At 41.4% G+C, this 24,130-nt stretch overlaps 1 protein-coding gene across 2 annotated transcripts in view; it reads right to left on the bottom strand.

Moving 5' to 3' along the window:
* cdin1 (CDAN1 interacting nuclease 1) overlaps window positions 1-24,130 on the bottom strand; it is a 53,683-nt gene that overhangs the window by 22,009 nt on the left and 7,544 nt on the right. Inside the window, exons 3-11 of one of the 2 annotated variants that reach the window (XM_079175295.1) lie at window positions 21,697-21,742; window positions 20,631-20,695; window positions 19,749-19,809; window positions 16,665-16,737; window positions 9,160-9,239; window positions 8,743-8,792; window positions 7,137-7,204; window positions 5,553-5,618; window positions 5,198-5,303 (exon numbers count right to left, since the gene is read on the bottom strand). In XM_079175295.1, coding sequence (XP_079031421.1) covers window positions 5,198-5,303; window positions 5,553-5,618; window positions 7,137-7,204; window positions 8,743-8,792; window positions 9,160-9,239; window positions 16,665-16,737; window positions 19,749-19,809; window positions 20,631-20,695; window positions 21,697-21,742 — 615 coding nt within the window. The remainder of the gene's footprint in view (window positions 1-5,197; window positions 5,304-5,552; window positions 5,619-7,136; window positions 7,205-8,742; window positions 8,793-9,159; window positions 9,240-16,664; window positions 16,738-19,748; window positions 19,810-20,630; window positions 20,696-21,696; window positions 21,743-24,130) is intronic. The other variant, XM_079175296.1, reaches the window with a different exon arrangement.

Raw genomic sequence — 24,130 nt, 5'->3', positions numbered from 1 at the left:
CTGCAACACACTAAACCATTAATTAAGCATTCCTGTCGTTCAACAAGAAATGATGGACATGTCCATTAAAAAAAAGACGGCAATGTACAATATCTTGAATCAAAAAATTAATTTGATGTCTCAAATGGATTGACGGTTCTGGGAATATAACAGAAATACCATGACATTTCGGATGTAAAATCTACAGCATGCAGTTCGAGATATAATTGGAAAAAGTTCATAAAGAACTCAAGATGTCTAATTGCAGCTGTGTCAACTAATATAAAACCTCACATAAATCAGATTCTTGTCTATTCATTAGCCAATGTGTCAGCAAGCAGATTAGTGATGTTGTAGGAACAGTCTGGGGAGAGTCTTCAGAATTATGACTTCCCCATTAATTGTAGTTTTGCTTCCATTATGTGCATAAAAAAAAAAGTGTTGCAACAAAAGGACAGGCATGAATCTCATTTGCGCAAAACACATTTGAATGGAGATCGATATGCACTTTTGGAGCATGAGAATTTTCTGCTTGTAATTACGGGAGGACATAAATCATCTACATTACAACACGGGATGACTTTCAGAACGACTAAAACAAAAAGAGCCAGATAGAACATAATGCATGTGCCTGCATTCAAGTCTCAACACATTTTCAAGTGGTCAAGCCAGATGATGTATAATGGCACACCCAAAAGTCTTAACCCCCATTTCATATGAGGGAGAAATGAGGCATACTGTCCCATTATATTGCTATAAATCATTTTTTGTGGACGGCTGACAGCTTTTTATCAGATCTAACCTTTTCAAGCCTCCATTAAGAGTGCTAACATTTTCAACTCTGACACATTTGCAGTTTACGAATCTCACAGCTGATTTACTTTGGGAGGGGGGCACGCTCGCGTCCATGCTCATTTCCACACAGGCCGTCCATTGTGTTGGCGTAGGTGGAATGGGGGAGGGCCAATAGTAAAAGGGCTCTGAATCTATTTATTTAACATTTACTCTTTTAATCTGCAATACTCCACCGGAAAGAAGTGTTGTTGCTGAAAAGCTATTTTGTGGTAATTCTGATTTACTCTATTGATTCTTTAATGGTTCACAACTGCGGCATGGAGGGCAATTAAGGGCCACAGAGATCCCTCATAATCTGAAAAATGAGTGGACTCTGTCAGAGAAGAGATGCTGTGAGACTGTGAAACAAGCAACGACGAGACAAATAACATATAAACAACAAGTATTATATAAATGTAAGAGAAACCCTTGTAGCCATCTTTGTCAGATGTTTGCTTTGTGACTGTGCTTTGATGTGGAAGGCTGTAGTGTTAATGTTTTGACTGATATTTTCTTTTAGTAGCCGTGATACACGCTTTTCTGACAACGAGGACCTAGGATCTATAAATCCATCTATTTATCCATCCATCAAGCATCAAAACGTCTCTGCTGTCTGTTGTCTTCCATTCCAGATACACACCTTTTACAAAAGGACTAGAGTCTGACAACTACATATTAAGTAACTGAACCTCATAGGGACCACAGTAGCACGGTCAAAAAAAAAAAAAAAAGACAAAACTAACAAGCAAACAAGCGCAGGAAGTCAGTAAATAATTGCCATTATCTAAATGTATTTGGCATTATGTATTTCATGAGCTAAACTAATCAGACATATACAAGGGCAGAACCTCAGTTGCTGCTCAGAGAGTCATTGTAGGAACTTTGCCAACCGTAATTGATTTAAGTACACCATAATGAAGGAGGGACAGTTGAGGTGGCACCACAGAAGGGTCCATATTTCATTACATGCTGTGTTTAACCTTACCCACTTCTCCTAAAACACACAAGAGGCTCATTATGTGTTTAATATTCACCAGCAGGTGAATAATTTTTATGCAACTCTGATAGTTGGGCGAGATGGATAACTCAATTATGTGAACATCCGTCAGAGCAGAGGGCTCGCTGGTTCTGGAACGCCACCAGCTAAGATTGATGGCTTGAAGACACCAATAGCTGCTGCTACGCCATCTCATCCAGGCACTGGGCCTGAACACGCCGTTTGATTCTGCAAGAAGACCGTTTTTCTCTCCATCTTTTTTTCTTTTTTTTTCCTCTTTTTTTCTTGGGAGCATTGTAGGTGAAGCGTCATTACCCCTCACTCCACTGAAGAGGGGTTCATTATGGGGTTAGTGTGTTGGCAAGACTATTGTTTGGATGATAAATGCAGTTGGTGAGGGCTTTGGAGGAAAAATTAGTTATGTTTTTTTTTTTTTTTTTTTTCGTCTACAAAAACTATGTCCCCATAGCTCACTCCACCATGCCGGAGGGCAAACCAAGAACAATTAACACGAGCAATGAGTGAAGCGGCTCAGTTAAAGCAAAGAGGGAATTCATGAAAAATAAGCAAATCACTGGAAATGTCAATCAGGAGCAATGAAGTCATTACAAACACTGCTGTGCGAGTCCAAGGGCAGTCAAAAAGAAAACCGAAAGGTTTAGAGTCAAACGCTGAAATCTGAGTTTGAGGAATGGACAAACAACCTAAACATCAGCCCGTCAGGGCCCGTCTCATAAACTAAAAGCAACTAATGAGAAGTGAAAGGAGGATGATGTCACCCCATCACTCTCTTGTACCCTATTTCTCTATTGGTTTATTTTCTTGTGACTACAAAGAGCTGACCCCAAATTCACTGCTAACACACACAAACATGCACATGTGCGCACACACACACACACACACACACACACACACACACACACACACACACACACACACACACACACACACACACACACACACACACACACACACACACACACACACACACACACACACACGTACCTCAGACGATAATCCGTAAGGTCTAACAATAAGAGAAAGATGAGGCACATTTTCAAATGTCAGCAGTAAATGTCAATTAAAAATTACAAGGGTGCTGGAAAAGGTAGGGTCTGAAGGGACTGACATTCTTTCTTTTTTGACACAACAATGTTTATCTGACCGGGCTGCTGGCTGACATGATGGGATCTACTTTGTCAGTTCCTTAATACACTCGGACAGGGCCGCCCCAGTGAATATCAATGAAAGACACCCGTAGGCAAATGTGTAAGGCTCAGACTAACGCCAGCCATCCAATCAGCCGGTTAGTATTCTGATATTTTGATCTACTGTAATGTAATGCCACGAGTACCAAGAGAGGAAGACCAAAGACAGATTAATGCCACTTTCTTCAATCCAAACCAAGAAAGGACATTGACTTACACGGTAAAATATGTATGATCTTAATGTCACGCTAATCAAACGAGCCCTCCTTATTCATTGCATTACTTTAAGTTTGACTGAGTGAGACTTTTAGTACTTTCTCATTAAACATGGGTCTGGGAATGCTCTGGAGCTTAAGCAAAGCTTTGTATTGTTACCAACTTTCTTAGTGATATTTAATGAGGCCTAACAAAGATAGTAACCATCAACAATCTAGATTGGTCCTTTTTAAATTCACACCTCAGTGGCTTTTAGTTCCTGACGTCAACAATAGTAATGGAAGCCTGGAAGCAGGCCATTTCCAAAATAAAAAAAATAAAACACACCATTGATTTTGACCTTGACCTCATCTCCTGCATTTTAACTGCTCAATGCTATTGGATGAGTCATCTTCCCTTAAAATCAAATGATTGCTCTGCTGGCAGCTTCTGAGTGAAATCAGTTGAGCAGTCATATAGGTGGGCGTAACATTTTCTGAATGTGGACCCATTATTTCCCTTTCATTTACTTTTCAGTCTACAAACTGTTAGTTATTGCTTAAAATACAGATTAATTTCAAATGGTTTGTAGTATATACATGGGAGAAATGGTACCGCACATGCACCAATAAAACAAAAAAAGAGAGACAGAGAAAGTCTGGCTGTGCCTGCGGTCTGGAACCTCCTGGCACTCCAGCGCCATGTCACAACATGTCAACTGGCTGTCACGGCTGAGGGGGGCCGGGGCCGCAGTGGGGCGAGTGGCGGCAGTGTGAGCGACTTTTCAACTTGGTGACTGGAACCCAGCACCAAGGGAGGCAGGGAGGTGAAGACCATGTGTGAATGACCCCTAATCTTCCTTCTGTGTGTGCCTACTCGTAGCCATTTTTTTTGGCTGGCATTTAATAGAGAAATAGTTAATTTATTCAATGGACACTATTGGACATGTTCAGCCTTTAAAACTAGCACACGAATGACTAAATAAAAAGAGGCATAACCTTTCAACCAGCTTGTTAGTCTTGTGTTTTACAGTGATGAGAATGAAATTTAATTAAAGTTCCTGTTCTCTGTGGGTAGACTGTGAAAAGATTATATAGATCCAACATTATGTTCTCTTAATAGATAGTGAAATACAAATTATTCATTTCTAGCATTAAAACTAGCTAGAAAATATTGAACATATCGAGTATAGCGAAATAATGTCTTTTGATACCTTATTGATTATCAAAAACACTATTGTTTTTTAATTAATAGTTTATGTGCAAAGGTTAACTCAGTCAATACTTTCTTTAATTTGCAAAGATATGCACCCTCTCAAAGTATTGCTACGATGTTACAGGACTGTAAAACAACTTTTTTTACTCAGATTTTACACATATGTGCTCTTTATACTATGATCGTTTTACTAAAATTAGGTTTAAAAAATTGCAATATGTCGCCTTGCTCACAGAATTGCAATACAACACAATATATTGTATCGTAACCCTGTATCATGATATGCATTGTATCGCCAGTACACAGCCCTGATTGAGACGGACACATTCACACACCTCCGTTCCCCAATGGAGGGTCCGACCACAAGGGTCCGTTCCTGTCCGAAGTTTCTCATGACACATTTGCCAGCTTCCCTTCTAAAACAATGTGTGTACTCTGGAACACAATCAAGCTCACAGGCAGACCCTTCAGACTGTAAAAAGGCTCCAATGACAGGAGTGGATGTGGAAGTAGTGTGATGTGCAGATGTTGCATGTGGAAGTTCAAGAGTGGGGTTAGTGTGGTCTGTGCCAGGGAGGAAGTGGTTAACGTTGTTTGTCAGAGATATGAGCTGCCTTTGTAATCCTGAGAAAAGCCGATTGTGGTTTTGTGGTCAAAAAGGAGAAGTTATAAACAATACGCCAAGTGGGAAAATTGTAAAATATGGTTAATTTAGATAAGCATAGGAAAACAGAATACAAAGGGGTGAGAATAGGAAGAGAAGACTCACCTGTTCCAGTAGCTCCAGAACTGTTCATTGAGATAGGTGCGATGACTGTGGTCGTCTCCGAATGAGGCCTTGCTCTCGATCCAGTGTACGATGTGTCCCTCCACGGCTTTTCAGAAACAGAAACACAGAGCAACCCTCAGAAAATCAGTGAGAAGAAAGCCACACAAGCAAAATCCAGAAGGGACATGTGACATTTCCTTTGATATTTCTTCCCCAGTTATTCACCAAAATCTAAGAAAATCTGGCATTAACATGACAATGTTTTGACAACCGCATACCTTCTCTTGAAAGAAGGTAGCCAAGGTAAACAAGCAGTTATTTCAGATAATATTATCTTATATATGTAAATACTAACCAATGGGAACCTCCAGGATGATATCAGGTGTTTTGTCGTAGCCCATAACTCTCAGTTGGTTTTCATCTACAGGAGATAAAGTGCAGAATTGTAACATCTAACTCTTACTTTGCAATATGTTGTACTCTTCATTAAACAGGTACTGTTGCATCAATCACAGGCAGGTAACCTAACAACCTTCACCAAGGTGCTGGTAAAAAAAAAAACAACCCTTAAGTGTTAGCAAAGCAAGCGCAGTAAAACCATTAACTACATCTGCCACGTATTCGCTGTCGATGCACAAAAACCCGTAAAGCCCGGTTACAGAGCTGCTTTCCAGTTTGGCAGAGCTTTGTAAAATATACAGCAAGGGGACAAGGTTGGCATTATAGCCTCTGTAAGTCTGACCCCTGCCTTCACAGGCCGCAGCCATTGTCCTTGACTTCTGGTGCGCTTCGGCCATTATCCCCACAACACCTGATTTCTCCATTAAATCTCAGGCTGACCAGGTCATTCGGTTCCAAGGGCCTGCCTCTTTGTCTCCAGCCAAGCTCAACTAATGGGGCATGGAAGGGAATTGAGGAGAGATGGAGGGTGGCGGTGTCAGTGGTGAGGAGGTAGCGTCAGCCAAGGGGGGAGAAAGAGAGCTGAGTGAGGTCAGGGAGGCTGCCAGAGGCCTGTGGTACAGAGGGGCATCCAGGGCGTGGTAATGTGGGTGTTAATGTGTATGTGGTGGGATGGGAGCCTCTATTCATAACTACTGGGCTGTTGACATTGTCAGGTCGCTCTGATCGCCTTTTTACATCACCTTTGATTAAAATTAATGGGCCATCCCTGCTGTTGGGTAGCTTATTTCCAATCCATTTATCAGATGGGGTGAGGCCGCCTGAGTGGGCCTTGTGCTACCCGAACTCTGACAGTTTGAGAACAGTCCTTTGTACAGCTCTGAAGAAAAGGTCAGCACTCCAGGTTCAAATATATGATATGGTCTTAATGACAGTGTAAATGACTTTTGTCCTTCATCACTCATCTGACCTAAGGGAGGGGGGTGGGACGGGGGTTCAAGATTCTGTTTCACAATTTCACACCTGGACACTCTACCTTGATTTGATATTGTTGGAACAAGATAATGGTGTTAGCAAAGTAGAAGATATTAAGACAACAAAAGTATAATTTAAAATATTAGAAACTGCAACCAAAAACATCTCCTAAACGTTAAATCCCCCCCGAACAACTTATTGGAAAAAAAATGGCAAGGTCCTCTTAATGGTACCAAGATAATAAGGAAAAATAAACTGGCCTTTTAAAATCCATTTAGAAAAAAAGGGTTCCTAACTCTGAAAAACTGAACAGCAACCTGACAGGACAAAACATTAAAGCCTACCTTTGAAGCTTTTAGTCTATAAATATTCATTGTATGCCGGTGCATCAGCATCCAAGGATATTTGATAGCAGCTTCTGGTTGTTAGCAAATCAATAAGAGATAACATTCGCTTCATCAGTCGTGCTCAGGCCGTCCTTTACTAAACTTACAAAAAGTCCACACACTCTGCCATGACCAGATTGACTTTAGAAATACAATGAGAAGGTCAAGAGATGCCTTACCTAGGAAGGAAAGGTTCCTCTCCTTCAGTTTGTCACAGAGCAGCACCTCGTGCTCTTGGCCAATAGCGCTGAGAGAAGAGAGTCAAGGATTCCAGCATGTAGCAGTACTTTATAGGTTTGCTGGAATACCAACATGTTTAGGTAGTGTTGTCTCAGTGTAGCATTAAGATGAAACAACAACACAAAGTAGTTCAAAGGTTATAAAGGGCTGTACAATTGGTTAAACCACAAAGTCCAATGTCGTTTGCAGTGGTAACAGGATCAGTGCAGAGACGTGAGGTGATGTGAGCTCAACTGTGTATGTTTGACATCAGCTAAAGTTAAGAATCTGTTTTTTTTTCCTCCACTCTTGGCTTCCTATGCAAAGTGAAAGCCAATCCTCTTTTTGCTGATGTACAGAGAACCCAATCAAAGTTTTTAGTTCAACCTTAATCTGCTTTCACAAAAAAATCTCAAAAGTGCATTACCTTAATGAGGAAGAAACAAATGCCAATTTGGCAAAATACATAGAGTGCCTGCATGCTTTTAGAATAAATGCCATTTTGCATCAGAACACATGCTGCTTGACGCCACAGAAAGTTATTTACCAAGGCCGTATCTCAAAACTGGCTTTTTCCAAGAGAGAGAGAAAAGCTCTTAGGCCAATATGCTGCCCTCAACAAACACCAATCTCTCAGAATGGATTTAATTAATACATACATATCATGATTGACTCAACTGCATCCCTCTCATAGTGTGGATGGAGCTCTTTCAAACCACATAATAGGGCGGTTATAATGAACTCTCTGTGGCAGAGTAACTGACTCTAAGTTGACACTGACGAGAGGACAGCCAAAGAAAGGTAAAAAAGGGGGGGGGGAGGACGTGGAAGGAGGGCAGGGCGGGACAGGGTTGACTGGCTATGAACAGAACCCAGCCCCACCACACACAAGAAAGCCTGGACAGACACAATAATATACAGACGTACCCATGTACACTCATTCAAATAAGTCTCCTCCCCCAGGAAACAGTTGGTTTGCTACCCAGCTGCTTGCCCCTAAATAGCTTGGACTCCAATTCTGCCCCTATAGTCGAGGCCAAGCCCCTGTTAGATAAGGAGGGGTATTTATAGTTGGGCAAAGAAAGGGAAGGAAATATATGCGTGTGCAAAATATAAAATAAAACTCAAAATGAATAGTTCAAATTGGACTGGGTGCCCAGAACTCTCCATGGTGCTGAACGGCATAAGAATGATCAGAACTAAATACAATTAAATTAAAAAGGATGTAAAATGTTTCAATTAAAGTAAAATAACAAACATCTGGGTTAACTTAAATACCAAATAAAAGGAGACATTAAGGCTTATGAATGATCTTTTTTTTGTTCTTGTGTCATAGAACATTGGGTGTGATCCACTGTGTGCACATGGAGATGCATTTAGATCAGCCAATCATCTCCTCCTCCTCTTCCCTCCATCGCCTTCCAGCCGCTGTACCGGTGATTGTGGGCAGGATGAAACACTTCCTCTGTGAAGCAGAACTTTTATGTCAGGTGAAGCCAGACACATCTCATCCCCTTCAATAGCTCCTCGTCAATTTCAGGCTTAAAATTTTATGGGATAGGATACTGTTTGATGCAGTCTACCAGCGGTCCATAACAGCAGTCATTTATTGTGCACTGAAAAGAGGGGGAAGAAATATTATGGCGTGCGAAAAGAGTGGGTGGGTGGAAGGGAGGTGAAGGAAGGAAGCCCGTACAGTGCCGGGAAAGGAGAAAACACAGGAGATGCTGGCAGATTGGCAGGCATGACCGCCGGCTCTCACGTGACCTCATCAGCAAACATGAGCGGCTGATGCCGTCTGTCAGCCAGGTGGTTCAATAACGCCTAAAAACTCACTGTACCTAAGCGAGGGGATTAGTTACATGGAAAAGGGCAGCAAACTTAATAAAATATTATAAAATTGATTTGAAGTAATTAAAAATCACTCCATGACACAAAACAATTTAAATGATTTCTTGTAATATTTCAAACGTTAACGCTTACCTGGTAGATGTATTTGGCCAAAATTTGGTCTGGAATTAACGACGGCTCCTTCAGCATGCCGTTGAGGACGGTTTTGGAGGCTGAGAACAACACGAAGGCAAGAGAGGGAGAGAAACAATTACAAACATGTATTAACATTTACACGCAAACCACGTAGAACATTGTAGCTCGTGGAACAAATAAATGTAAAAAAAATGATATTGTAATTGCTGCATTGAATTGAGAGCAAACAGTGATAATATACAGAGAAAAGACAGGCTTGACACACTGTAATTCACCACGCCACTGTTAGTGCAGTATTTCCACACTAGTCCATTAGATGGCTGCTTGGTGTCTATACAGATTTTCTATAGATAAATGTTTCAGTCCAGAGCACAGGAGCCGCATGTAGTTTATCTATGCTATGAACGCTGACTATTCTGCATCTCTCATCCTCATTCTGGCTCTACTAACATTATAAATCAGAGAGCAAAGCCTGCTGGATTGATTCGCTGGTAGTGCAACAGCAAAAAATTCCTTAAATCATTTCTTAAAAAGATTTGGATTAAATGGATTGTATCATTGTGTGACGAAATGGTTGAGGCACGCCATTTTAGTGATACATGGTCCTGACAGACTCGCAGCATTGCAGACAATACAAGGAATGTTTCTATTCACATTTCAGGCATGAATGGTGCCTGTACCCACACTGCACCGAGATCTCCAAGCTCATCTAATAAACCGTGCACAGTATATAACTGTTAAAAACAAGTCAGCCCGTGTGAAGATTTATAGAAAATGGATAAAAACGGAGATTGAAAAACCCTAAATGAAAAAGGATTAATTGGAAAAGACTTGGGTGTACATTTACAAACACTGATTGGATCATTGAGTGTTTCTTCAATTCATTTCATTAATAGAAATGCATTTGGAAACCCTTAAGACCTTTCTTCTCGGTCGTCTTTCCCTTTGCATTTCTCTCGTAGACATCGCTCCCTGAGAGAACCATCACAGAGTGGACGAACAGTGCTGTGATCCCTCATCTACCTTAAATGATGAAATAAAGAGGGAGGAGTGTTGAAGAAGAACAAAGCGCATTCAGCGCTCCCTACTCTCTTTCTCTGTTTCTTTTTCTTTGTCTCCATCTTTCTCTGCCACCTCTCCTCCTTTTTTTTTTTTTTTCCTTCTGTTTCAGTCTCTCCCAGCCACGGTACTCCCCCAGCCCACCCCATAACCTCACACTCCCTCTTAGAGCTGCAAGGCACAGCGCTGTGCTTTATTTCTTTGCTCATTTTTCTCAGAGATTGGTACCTTCACACGCAGATCCATACCAGGCTCCTGTGCAGTGCAGGCAGCGGAGAAGAAAGAGGGTTATATTTTCCCCTTGAGTTAGGACACCTCATGACAAATGATAATGGATAATCAATAAAGCGGGAAATATGAGGCAGCAAACTTTATGAAGCCAGGAGACATATTACTCCCCAACAACACTGGTTTCCCTTAACAAAGTCACTACTCGACTGTGCCTAATAATCTGAAGGAAAATCAAAGGACCCGCAACCACATCAGCAATATTGGCAACTTATTCCACTTTAATGGCATTTTGATTGATTTTTTCCCTCTTCCTAATGGTCCTTTTATAGATTTGACGCTGCTTCTGCAAAACAGTGGTGTGTAATAAACCTCCCCGAAGGCAAACGGCAGCCATTAAAGCTCTTGTCTTACTAGCGCTCATAATTGGGGGTTGACCACCACCACATTTTGGTCTCTCACATAACACACACACACAAACAAACACTTCCAGGACCAGGCGTCTCTCCCTCTCTCTCTCTCTCTCTCTCTCTCTCCGTGTCTCTCCAGCGGTTTGACATTTTTGGTAGATGGCCATAATAAGTGATCGGATCCCTTCCTCCTGCTCTTTTTGAGCGATGGGGTTAAAAATAGCCATAAAGAGGTGACCTTGGCGCTGACATTGTGGAATTTCAGCCAAGCATTGACCTGATGAAAATGGAAGGCCGGGCCGCTAATAAATCAGGATGCTTTTAAAATGAGTTTACCCTAATGCTCATTCATCACAGGCTGTAATGCCATTTGCAGGCCCAGGATACGCTGCCGTGCACAAACACAGCAGTAAATAACAACAGGGCTCTTGCATCCCTCGCATCGCTGCAGCCTCCAACATCAGCATACATTTATTAAAGACGCCCCCGCCTTGCACGGCAGCACTCCTCTATGACACCCTGAGCTCCTCTCTGCCACACACACACACACACACACACACGCACACACGCTCTTTAAATACACAGACTCAAGGCACACACAGACGCACACATAAAACATGTGCAGGAAAATAAAAAGCATAATCTGAAGAACACCAGACACAGAGAACAAAGCCCTGCAGCACGACTCTGCACCTTGTAAACATTCACCAAATTTACTGTAATTGTCCCATGTTGGTATAAATTCTGACTAAGGCACTATATCACACCGTCAACATCTGAACAGAGAAGAACAGAGAAAAGGAGAATAATAGATGTGAAACGCTACGCCTCCATTGGGATTTGCTAAAGAAAACAACCAGTGTAAACAAATCACAAGCCTGTTTTCATATGCAACTCCAAAACAAGATAAACTACATAAAGCAAGGTAACGGCAACGTAAACTTGGCATTTCTTCTTATTGCATACTTGTGTCATTTGTAACTACTCTTCCCTTCTCCACGAGGGTGTAAAAGTCATTATCTCAAACACAAAAAAAATGTTGAGGAACCTCATTAGATAGCAACATTTGTTGAGGGAGGACCGTAATAAACAATAACGGATGACGATTGTTATTGCCCCTGACACTGATGAGCAAGTTTGTTTATTAATTAAAAACCCCACTTTTTTTCCACGGGGGGGGGGGGGGGGGGCTTATCCATTTCCTCTATGTACCCACACCCCCCCCACACACACACACACTCCCCATGCACAAGCCATTGAGCTGTGGAGGAGCACTCGTTCATCAAACTTCATGGAGCAAGGGGGAGACAGGTCCTGATAATGTGCGCCGCTAAAGCTGATTTTCCATGATGAATCTCGGAGCATATAAATTGGCTAATATCTGAAAACATTTACAGATACTAGAGGAATTGACTACTTGTGGGACATGATGGATGAGGCTCTGCGACGCTGGCGGACAGCTCTGCAAATCTCTGCGGCTGCCTAAAGCCCTCATTTGATTTTCCAATTTACTCCTTTTAAATTTATCCTCCCGTATTGAAAAAAAAAAACAGAAGATGAGAAAGAGAGAGAGAGAGTGAGAGAGAGCGTCGCAGATGAGAAGAAGGGGAAAAAATGTGTGTGTTTTTTTTTTTTTTTAAATATCTGTGGTGGTGTGTAGGTGCTAGTTGATGATATGAGGTGGTATCTCCTGTGCAGGAGGAGCTCAGTCCCTGAAGAGGTTACTGGGGCAGAACTGATCTGCTTCCACCTGATTCTCCCTGATAGCGGTGAGATGAGACTCTACATTTCAGCGTGTGTGTGTGTGTGTGTGTGTGTGTGTGTGTGTGTGGGTGTAGCAGGAGTAATGGTAGATCTGGGGAGGCTCTGCTATGGAGAGAGGCTTCCTAGGTCAGGCCATTAGACTGTGGCAGAGGCTGACTGGAGCTTCTCTGCTGAAAAGGAGTAATTAGTATACTTGTCAAGTGAAGTGCCACGCTGCTGCTTACCTCCCTTGCACCCACCCCTTGCATGCATACACACACACGCGCACAGAAACACTCATCCTGCCTTTGCCTCCTTACTCCCTCCCTTCTTGCTAATGAAGTGGCCCTTGCGCTCCTTATTTAAAAAAAAAAAAAAAAAAAGAGCTGCATATACACACCAGCTCCACCATAGCGGAGAGGTGGGAGAGTGAAGAGAGGAGCACTTGAAGACAAGAGAGGAGGAACCATTACAACCATAGTGGATACGAAAGTTGAGATTTTACTGGATGGAACATAATACAATATTCAGTTATCAACACGTCTGATCTGCAAAACACTGAAGCTATTATGAATTCTGTCAAGGAACCAAAGGATCATAGTAGACACTAACATTCTCACAGTGTTAACATCAAACACAGGACATTTATAACCTTGCGCACAAGGCTTCTGTAAAGGAATGTGACAATAAATCTTGAAGGCAGTCGAATCACATAGTTACAAAACATGGAGCAGCAATCTAATCTGGAGCTGGGCCTTGGGAAAATGGAAAAGGTCAAATAGCTAGCAAAATTGCCTCCTCAAAAAAAGTATGTCTAGATCTAGAGGCACATCAACTCCTGTCAGAGGAGGAATAGAGAGAAAGATGAAGAGATGGCAGAAGGGAAAAAAAAAATAAAAAAGAGCAGGAGCTCCCCCAATGTGAGGCAATACGAGGTAGTATCTACAGACATGACAACAAGGCCGTTTACAGTACAACTATCATTTACAGTATTTATCGCCTGGGACACACATTGTGCACACATGATTTGGTTTAAATCCACTTGATGATATCTGTCCATGTCAAACATCTTTCTTGTCAACGTAAACATTTTAAAATGTTTTAAAATGTAATTTTTGCTGCAGTACAATGAATTTTGGTTACGGCTTTATTTCTATTACCGACTTCTTTGCAATCCAGTGATATCAGTATCGGGTTTTTTTTTCATATAATGTAATTTTTAAACAAAATTAAACAAACAAATCAATTTAATTTAACTTTGTTATCATCACATAAACTTTAGCCCTGCGATAGTCTGGCAACCTGTCCAGGGTGAACCCTGCCTCAGCTCCAGTCCCCCCCGCGACCCTGAACAGGATAAACGGTTGGATGGATATATATTTTAGAAAAAAGAAGACAGCGGTATACAAAAAATAAAAAAAATGTATAATGAATCAATCTGAAAGCTTCAAAAATGTGCAATTTGTTCATAATGATAGATTTAACAGTCATAAAAAAAAAAGCGTTTTACTACCTTAGTTGTGTTTCTGTTTTATTATCAAATTCAATATTTTCATACAGTGCCTTACTCGTGCCTCATAAACGTAATTGACACCTAATGTCTAATGTTCGGGACATTAGTCCATAACCAAAAACCATGAGAGGAATTCTAGCATAAACATCGAAGCTCTCTGAACTGGCTCAGATTGCTGGATTCTTTTCCTAAAAATCATATCAAGTACAGCTTTCAGTGACCTGAAAATAGTGGATATAAACGGTGTAAGAGTGCACACGTGACCTTTCCTCCCCTACTGCCCATTCTGTTTCATGAGACAAGGAACATTATGGATGTTGATATCATATTCAATACGTGATAAAACTGCTTTGAATGTATTGATTTATTTACAAGCGCCACCAGATAGTCTTTCATTCTGCTTGACTGATGCTCTCTCCAATACTTTTGCTGCAAGGAGAAGGGGGGGGGGGAGGGAGCTTGTTGGTGGTGTTGTCATGTTGAGGTAAGGTGGCGGTGGTGTGTGTAGCTAGTGTGAAGGGAGGGCAGGGGTGTGGGTGGAGGTGGGTGGGTGTGGGGGGCAACAACAAGCAAGCAAAACAAAACAAGGAAAGGACAGAAAACAATTTAAAACTCTGTATTGATCCAGCACTAGTGATTGTACATATATTCCACAGTCCCAAAGGCCCCATTCCTGTGTCTCTTAAATGCAAAGAGACAGAGAAGGGGAATAAAAAAAACGATGGTGCTAGGCAAAGGCAAGCCACTCACCCAGTTGGGGGTAATGTCCCTTATATAGAAGTCTATTGATCTTTGCAATGTGCCTGCCCGCCCTCCCTCTGGAGTCCGACAAAAACACACAAATACACACACGTACATGCACACTGGAGCGCAGTCTGGGGCTGACGGATATACCTGACAATAGCACTGAACCAACCTGTTAGCTAATTGCCCAGCAAAGACAATTATCCTTGCATTGTTTAATAATGGAAACACATTACTGGAGTCTAATATACACACAGGGAGATTGGACGATTTGACCGCACAGTCCATGTGGACAGCAATCCATTTGCAAAAGGCCAAGTAGTTCATGGCGAGATTGCAGAGGAGCTCTGTCAAAGCAAAAGTCACCCTCAAAAGCAACCGACTTCACAGCTGGCAACATTGGGAAGGAACAGCATAATGACATCATCATTTGAAAATAGTAGGTAGAAGTCAAACTATATTACCTGTGAAAAAAAACAGCAGAGATTAATCGATCTAAATTCTGGTGTTTTTTTTCACAGCGTGTCGGCGTAGTTAGGCTGATTTGGATCTATGATCATCCTGTACAAGTCATCTAGCTTCTGTGGGATCACTTTCCACATGAAGAAGAAGAACCACGACCGCGGCATTACTCACTAGCCTGCAAACACTGAGATACTGCGTGGTTACAACACTCTTTTGAAATTAAACAACGATCATCCAGGAAGTTTCATCAGCTGCAAATCTATTCTGGGCAATAATATAGGATGTTTTCACTGTATGGAGATGGAGGGATGCAGTGTGCTATTATCTGAGACGGAGTGCTTCTCCTGGATGAATGCCCTGTTCTACAAGCTGCTCAGACTAGTATTTTGACAGGCAGTGGATAACGGTGGGTCCAAAGCAATCACATCTTTGACTTTGACGAATGGCTGTGCTGTGGCGAAGTTGAAAATAACACACATCCACTTTAATCTCTTTCTTGATTAAATTGGAATCACGTCTTTTTGACATCATGCGATTCACTCTCAAAGCACTGACTACTGCACAGACACACACGCACACACGTACCTCAAGCGTAAGCCTATTGAAATGTTATGGAATCATGTACGCACGTGATATTGGGAGTTCCTGTGTTTTTGTATGAATGAACAAACGTCACATGTAAAAAGGTGAAACTGGCAGTTTTTGGGGCCAAAAATGATTACAGAAGATGACGTAAGAAAGTACTAGAGAGGAAAATAGAAAAAGATATTAACCAGAATGTACATGGATTATTTGTACTCACACTTTATCTGGACATTCTCTTTGACATGTTCAACAAAAATATTTGCATCTGGAATTATTATTTTCTCCCCCCCGCAGCATGTCCATCAGCGCTACCTAGAAACAGTTTGCTTTTTCTGCCACACTTTTCCTCAACTCAGTTTCTTTTGAAGGCCAGAGCAGGGACGGAGGAAGAGAAGGGGATGAGGGAAGAAGAGAAGGTAGGGGGTAGATGGATGCATTGGGGGATGAAGGAGGGTGAGGAAAGAAATCAGTGGTGTTATAAATAACACTGATGAGGTGAGCTAGAATTGATCCACACTGCAGTTGAGAGGTGGGTGGTCCTCCCAGTGCTTAATTGCCAGTCATGTGCCCTGGGATGCAGCTAGTACTAAATGTGGTCTGTCTCTCATTAGGCTTGGACAGGCTGAGAATACAGCAGCTAGAACTGGAATTGGGACTCAAACAGAAAGAGATTCAAAAGACAAAGTGCTACAATTAAGACTGATGGGGGGGAATGATAGAAAGGACAGAGTGGGAAATGGAAAAGTGTTACTCACGCATTCCACCCTCCAGGCCCTGAAGGAACCTGTCCAGGATGATACGAGCCATCAGTGCAGGAGACAGATCCACCTTTACATAGATTGAACAAAAAAGAGAGAATTTGCCTTAATAAAAAAAAACAGGCACTGGGGAGTTAATGCTACTTCAAAACATAAGTATAATGGAAATGTTATTCCTCTCTGGAGAATTACTCCATTTACAAACCTTCAGACTAAATCCCACACATCTAGTTGGAAGTGTAAACATATTTCAAAGAGCCTAAGAATTACTGCACCGAAATTACACGGCCAGTCTACCTTTGGCTGATGTCACATAGATAATAATGATTGTAATGGCTCTAAATGATATTATTGCGTTTTCCAAACCTTGACCTAACTTTCGACAATCCCTGTGAAAATTGGTCATTGAAAGCGTTGCTCTGCAATAACCTTTCCCACAGGAACAAGAGTTCGCCAATTACACAGCCAAGCTACCCAGCTGAATTGCCTTCGCCTCTGTCAAACCGACAAGCGTGGTCTCTCATCTCGTACGAAAAAGCAGCACACACTATGCCCGAGCAAAAGACAATGGAGCGCTTTAATCATAGGATGATCAGCAAGGCAAAACTCCAGGAACCAAACAGGACACACCGGAGGGACTGTGGGAATGCAGCCCTTAATAGGAAGGATAGAACCTATGGCTGCAGCACACTTTGAACACAAAGACACCTTGCGAGGTGTGCAATGTTTTTTTGGAGTGCAGGGAGATGCCCTGACAGGTAAGGGAGCACTAATGACCGATACTGAAGGTGTCTATCTGACTGCCTTCTTAGAAGCACAATGCCTTCCCCCACATTATAAATGGCATTACCATGAAAGTGTGAAAAGAATGGTATGTAATGAAAAACCAACAGCTATTATTTATTCTATTATTCAGTCAAATTAACAGGCATCACCCATAAAAAGGTCCCAAATGTTCAAGGTGGTTCATGCAGTACTCTTTAAAAAAGTTAAACCAAGCGTATAGCGCTAATGTATTTTCAAAAGCAGTGCATTTTGCCTGAAAATAATGAGAAACAGAAAGTCATTCACTGCTAAATTTCACAGCCTCTTCAGTGTGGAAGGAATTAAAACATTGCTTGAACACAAGCAATTCCTAGCCGGCTCGTTATGAAACAAAACGTTCTTGCAGCTAAAGATCGTTTTTTTTCTTCTCTTTTTAGCATAATTGGGGACCAAAAGTGAATTTGCCCTCAGCCTGTAGTGAGAATGGAGTGTTTCATCTTTTCTCTGATGCTTCCTGGTAACGCTGGGAGCAGAGAGGCTTCTGTCTAAACAATGTCTTTTTACCCGCAGTAGTATTTGTTAACAACTCCATAATATTGCAATAAAGCGGCTTCTAAAAAGGCCAAACATGTCTATAATAATTAAGGGGTGAGCAGAGAGTTTATATCTTCATTAAGACCTCTGATAGCGTTTTAAATTTAGCATTTGTAGCTTGCAGCTACAGCAGCTCCCTTTCCTCTCCCCAACCCTTTTTATTTTCCCTTTCTTCTCTCCTCTCAATCCTTTCCTCTTTGTGCTTATTGGCCGGCTCTCCATTCACACCTTTGGATAACGAGAGAAGAGCATTCCTGGTAACCTGCACCAGAGCTGACACATGAAAAATGGCAACATTACGAACGCTGGCCCAGCCTGAATAAGGACCAACTGATTAGTTCAGGTACCTGCATCTCCCTAATTTTCATATTAATCATGAGTCCATCTACATCCTTAACTCAGACTGCGGCACATCATGAGTTTAACATGTGACTAAGATTCACAGGACCTTGAATCCTGCAGAAAACAATTTATTGTTCAGTAAAGCTCCTGTTTTATTAGCCCCCAAAGCTAATGGGTGTCACGTACATACAGGATAACTGCACCTGTTATAAAAACCTGTATGTTTAGGTAACCTTTACATAAAGCTTCGTATAAAGCATGCAAAAAAAATAGCAAATGTCGAGTTTGAAACCCTCATTCATAGGAGAATTCTGAAGAAAAAAAAAAAAGAAATCCATGAATAGTTTTCATCATTGTTAATCATTTCCCTCTGTTGGAGATATATTGTCTCATAAAGGGATGAAACTACATCAATTAGCGGTCTGGGAGACCATGAGTGCTTGGTTTAAATGTTAAGTAGCATATTAAAATGACAGTTAAATGGTTCATAGACAGTTATCTCTGAGCTGAATTTAATCCTTTGGAGAAAAAAAAAATCATGTGTCAATTAAATGGAGAATGAATAATGGCAGTTAGCTTTGAGGTGCCACTAATGCATGTGAACTACTGTGATTTTAGATTAAGAAACCCTCAAATCTCGTTGCCTGGTGTAAGCACCGATAAACATTTAAATCTGCATTTGTATGTTTTAAATGTTACGCAGCATGTTTTAACAAACACAATAGGAGGGAACACAAAGACTAACAATGTGATCAAATGACAAATAAATGAAAGTAAATAATTGAATAAAGAAATAAATGTGACAAAACATTCAGTATCTTAAAAAAATAGCCTAATAATTCAGAGAGTAGCAATTGTAACTGAAATCATAATTTACTTACTAGGTACAGAGTGTAACAAGACACTAGTGGCCAAGAGTAGAAACACCCACTACCTTCTTTTTGAGTTTTGTACAAAGTTCACATGTAATTATATGTGTGAATATCATTTGCAACAACATCAACCAGAGTACAAATCCTGCACTGACCTCCTAAGGTAAACAAGTGTTGAAGAGAAGAATTAACCAACGATCCAGCTCTCACCTGTCCGCAGTTTGGGACAACTGCCTGAAGTGCAATTTGGAAAATTACATAATAAAACACAAAAAGTATTTTAACATCTGCTTAATGGAGGTGAGGGCTAATTACATTAAATAATTGATAATGGAGCGGACCAATTTACCAATTTTGATAATGACTAACAGACAAGGGAGAAAATCCAAAACTGCAGCCAATTTCTATCTATCTATTTATAGAAAAAAAGTGGGCATCAATTGCTCCGATTTATTTTTTTCAAAAATAAGAAACGAAAGAGAAAAAAAACTAAAGGTCATGCCATTACCTCATTGGCCAATTCCAGCAGGACGGGAGCAGCGGGATGTGCTTTGGCTTCACTCAGATACCTTTATTATAACAAAGAACAAGAAACAACAGCAGTGAAAAAGAAAAATGGCCCACAAAGGCAGACAGAAGGGTCGAGGGGACAAGACCAGGCTAGCCAAGACATGCTAATGTCCCTGATGACTTTGCCCTAGGTGGCATATGGCAGGCCCGGTGCGGTTAAAACAGCACTGCTTGAAGGGATTCAAATTTCCTTGAAGCCAGATGATAGTGATAGTTAGTTAACCCCTGCCGCCCAAAAAGCCTTTCTTCCCTCGCCAGCTAAAACTGCAGCTCCCCTCTGATCTTACCCAGATCGTCTCTGAGGTTTGTTGTTGTAAGTGGATTAGAAGTGCATTATCCAGCCTTGTTTTCCCCAGAACAATGGCCTAATATGCTAGATAAAGGCTAATTGCAATATGCAAAGAGGTTTCCCCCCCTACAGCCTGTTTTTTCTTTTTTAAATTTACCCGCATTCATTGAATTACAGATAATCATCCCATCATAAGCCTGTGTAAGGCAAATGTCCAACGGCTGGTTATATATTTATTTTTCTGCTTTCAATTTGACATGGAGAACAGAGCTTTAGCTTAGCAGGTGCAAGTGGAGGTCTGGAATGAATCCTGAGGGTGGTGATTTGTTTGGGGGAGATTATATCTGTCATGGTGGCCCACCTACTCTATGACTTTGGCCAGTCCCTTCCACAGTCACAGAACGGGTGAGACAAAGAGAGCACACAAGAGTGGGAGACAGATGAAAAATAAAAGTGAAAGAGAAAAATAGTGATGAATGGAAGACAAAGAGAGAGAGTGCTGAAATAATACAATACAAAGTAATACAGTACCTTTGGTAGTGGCTTTCAATAACATCTGGTGCATGGTGTCTTGAGATTGTTCTTTTGGTTCGTTTCTTTCAAAAAGAAATGTAACAATAAGGTAATAATAATACAAATAATAGAGTTTATTTCCATACAATTCCATTATTTACATTGTTAGGAGGCAACAACTCCAGCGTACATTTTTCCAGTTTATCTGAATAAAATGCAGACTGGTTCATCTTTGACTCCTCTTTCATGCTCTATTGTATATGAACAAGCGCATAAGATCTCGGGTCACAGTTATGTGATTTCAATAAGTTTGCTGGGGGTCAACGTGTGCCAAGACAACCTTGTTCAAACCCCCCATCCCCTTCTACCCCCCCCTCACTCAAACCGTGTATTCATTTCCCCTTTTTCGATCAAACAATGACCTATTCCACATTCCGTGCAACCCTGACATTTCCATGCAATTCAATTGCCATCTCCCGCGAGAAGGCGGAGGACAAGGGATAAAAGAGGAAGCGCATTGGTTAAAAAACTACTTATTTAAAAACTACTACACACAGAAAATGTAATTCCACAGAGACAGGCAGTGTGACTGACACCTGTCAGGGGGATGATAAATGACTCCATTTTCTGCCTGTGCTGCCTTCTGCCACTGGCGGCAGTGGCCATTTATCATCATCCGCTGTCAGCCGTGGAAAGCAGCAGTGACAGTGCGAGTCAGCAAACATTTAGCACACGCAGCCGCACTACACGGGGAAATTATTATTGTCAGAATAATAATGGTTTAGCATAATTTATTACAGGTCCACCAAATAAGCAGGGGCTAGATGTTATTAGACAGATGGATGGGAAGGCTTGGCAGACATCCACTGAGGCTCAGGCAGGCAAGGGCCCTCAACGTGAACGTGAGGAGAAGGGGGAGTGGAGCTGGAGGGGGGGGGGGTGGAGCTGGAATAAACGGGGGTATGGTAGGGGGGCATCCTCCAAACCAATCAGAGAGCTGGCAGTTCAATTACAAAGAAATAAAGGGACATTCATCATTCAATTAGGCACCTGTCAGGGCTCACAAAGGAAGAAAACTTCTAACCTGGTACTCCAGGGAGAAGATGCTCAGAAGAGTGGACTGCGAGTGACTGGAACAAATAAAAGAAGGACAAAGTTAATTACCAGAGTGCATTGCACAGAGACAAAGGGAGAGGGGGAGCTTCAAAGATGGGGCCAGCTGCCCTGTAATCTAAAAGAACATGAAAACAAGTGTGGCAAAGTTGTTCCAGATGAACACCTCTGACAAAGGATTTCTGCCACGATGGCGTGGGGGTGGGAGAAAGGGGGAGGTTGAGTGTTGTATGAGAGATTTACTTTCACTCATTTATACATACCATCTTCTTCCCTCCCCCTTCTCTACAGTAAGAGTGCTGAAGGCTAAATTGTTGTTAAGTAAAGTGCAGTTTCTTCAATCAAAACCAAATATGGCAAAATTGGAGGGAAATTAATGACATTCATGCAAATGATTGAATGGATTAAAGGCCAATTGCTGATTGAAAGACAGCATTCACTGGCAATAACACTCCCTTGTTTGGTCGATGTCTGTTTTGCAATGCGGTTGACCACTTTGAGAGTGTGTACTAGTTTGTGTGAGTGGTGTAGCAATACACAGATAGGAGAAAGTTTTGCAGCTTCACTGTCAGAGCTGGCATATGGACCATTGTGAAGCACTCCCACTGCAACTGATGGGCTTTGAAAATGGAAACTTTCACTCCAGGAAGCTTGGACTCCCAGGAGTCGGTCAATTCCATGGGTTGCCATAAGTTACATTCATCACCAGCTCTAGTCAATGTCAAACACCTGGCAGAGAGGCAAACCTGGAAAACAGGCCGCTCCAACCAGGACTCACAGCCCCTTCAATACCCCTTTGGGTTGAAGATATTCAAAGCGGTGACAGTTATTATTGTAATTGGATAATACATACCTCTACTCTGCATATCATTAAAAAACCAATACAGTAAGCGTGAACACATGCAGACACAAACTGCTCTGCAATGGTCTTCAGTAGTTTTTTGTCTCCATATACTGCTCTGAATACACTTGATTGTTAAATGAAATGGGACTTTTCGTTACAAGTCATGTGAGAATGGTATGTAAATACTGACGAGAAGCTGAAGCTTCCAATCTGCATTGAAATATTGAGTCCACATTGGCTTTCAACATCAATCACGACAAACCATGAAATAACCACTTGACATGTAAACAATGGCAAAGAAATCTCAAACATTGATTTCTGTCTGGAGTCTCAGTCTGTGGCCATATCTCAATAAAAACATCTTAACCACTGGAATAGTTTAGCAGTTTTAATGACTTGCCCCACCAAAGACGTCATATTGGGTTCTCCAGATGCCACTTTTAAAGAGTTTTACTGCTCTGGCTGGAGAACAGCTAATTCTCAACTATGCGAACTCTCTGGGGCTCGAACCCATCAGACAGATGAGTCTTGTCTTGAGTCTTGTCAAAGAGTGAATGAACAAATGTTTGAAGTAAAAGAGAAGAGGGGGAACTCTCAGAAAACACTGCTACCTCAGCATTCATTTACAATGATGCTTGGGGACATAGGGGCCACTGCAATTAAGTGGGCCATTAAGTGGTCAACTGTCAACATGTGGACACTTAAAGGAGGGAAAAAATTCTTCCACACTTCAACCTTGCACCTGAGCATTTCAACAACATTAAGGCCTTATTGTTGGCATGGGACCATGCCGATCCCCCTGTAGGAACAGACATCTGTTAGGTTTTAAATGGATTACTCTCTGTAATAAGCATGATTACTGCCTAATTGCTAAATCTATACCCTGTTAACTTTAAAGGGACATAAACTGCTCTAAATATCTGGGAAAACATATCGGTTTCAAAAACACTACAAACTTTAGGGAGTTTAATTTGTTCTTCGTTACCTCAATCCGTTTCTGCCGACATCAAAACTGGATCAAAACATCATAAACGTTGAAAATGACTCAAGTCCCGAAACGAGACCAAATATTAAGATTTGAAAGAGATAAAAAAAAAAGTATGAAGCAATGTAAAGAGATGAGGGCAGATTACCTGGAACAAAACCAAGAGTACACTGCACTCATACTGTATAATGGCCTTTTCTACATTTAGTAGACATTAATAGTAAGTTATTGCAGACTTTACATTAATGTATATCCAATCTGTGCTCTCCTGGGCACAGTATGCTCACTTCATGCTAAAATATGGAGCTATGTGCAGTCTTACAATGGGGATCTGATCTGCCTGCTGCACAGTAGCTGTAACACATCCACCACCTTGCCTCATAATACCAGCATTAGAGGGACTCGGCCCGGTTTCACTGGCTATAAATATAAATTAACTGATACAAAAAACTATTCCATAACTATTCCAAAACCAGATTCATTTCTCTCTGCCTTTTTCTGGCTTTAAACAAAGCTGCATTTGACTCAGATTTGTGCACATTATGAGAAGGATTCGTTTCTGTATGAAACATTTGT

This window comes from Pholis gunnellus (assembly GCF_910591455.1).
Source record: "Pholis gunnellus genome assembly, chromosome: 15".
Taxonomy (NCBI): domain Eukaryota; kingdom Metazoa; phylum Chordata; class Actinopteri; order Perciformes; family Pholidae; genus Pholis; species Pholis gunnellus.
Note: the sequence above shows the minus strand (reverse complement) of the source record. Positions and strands in the feature narration are given on the sequence as shown.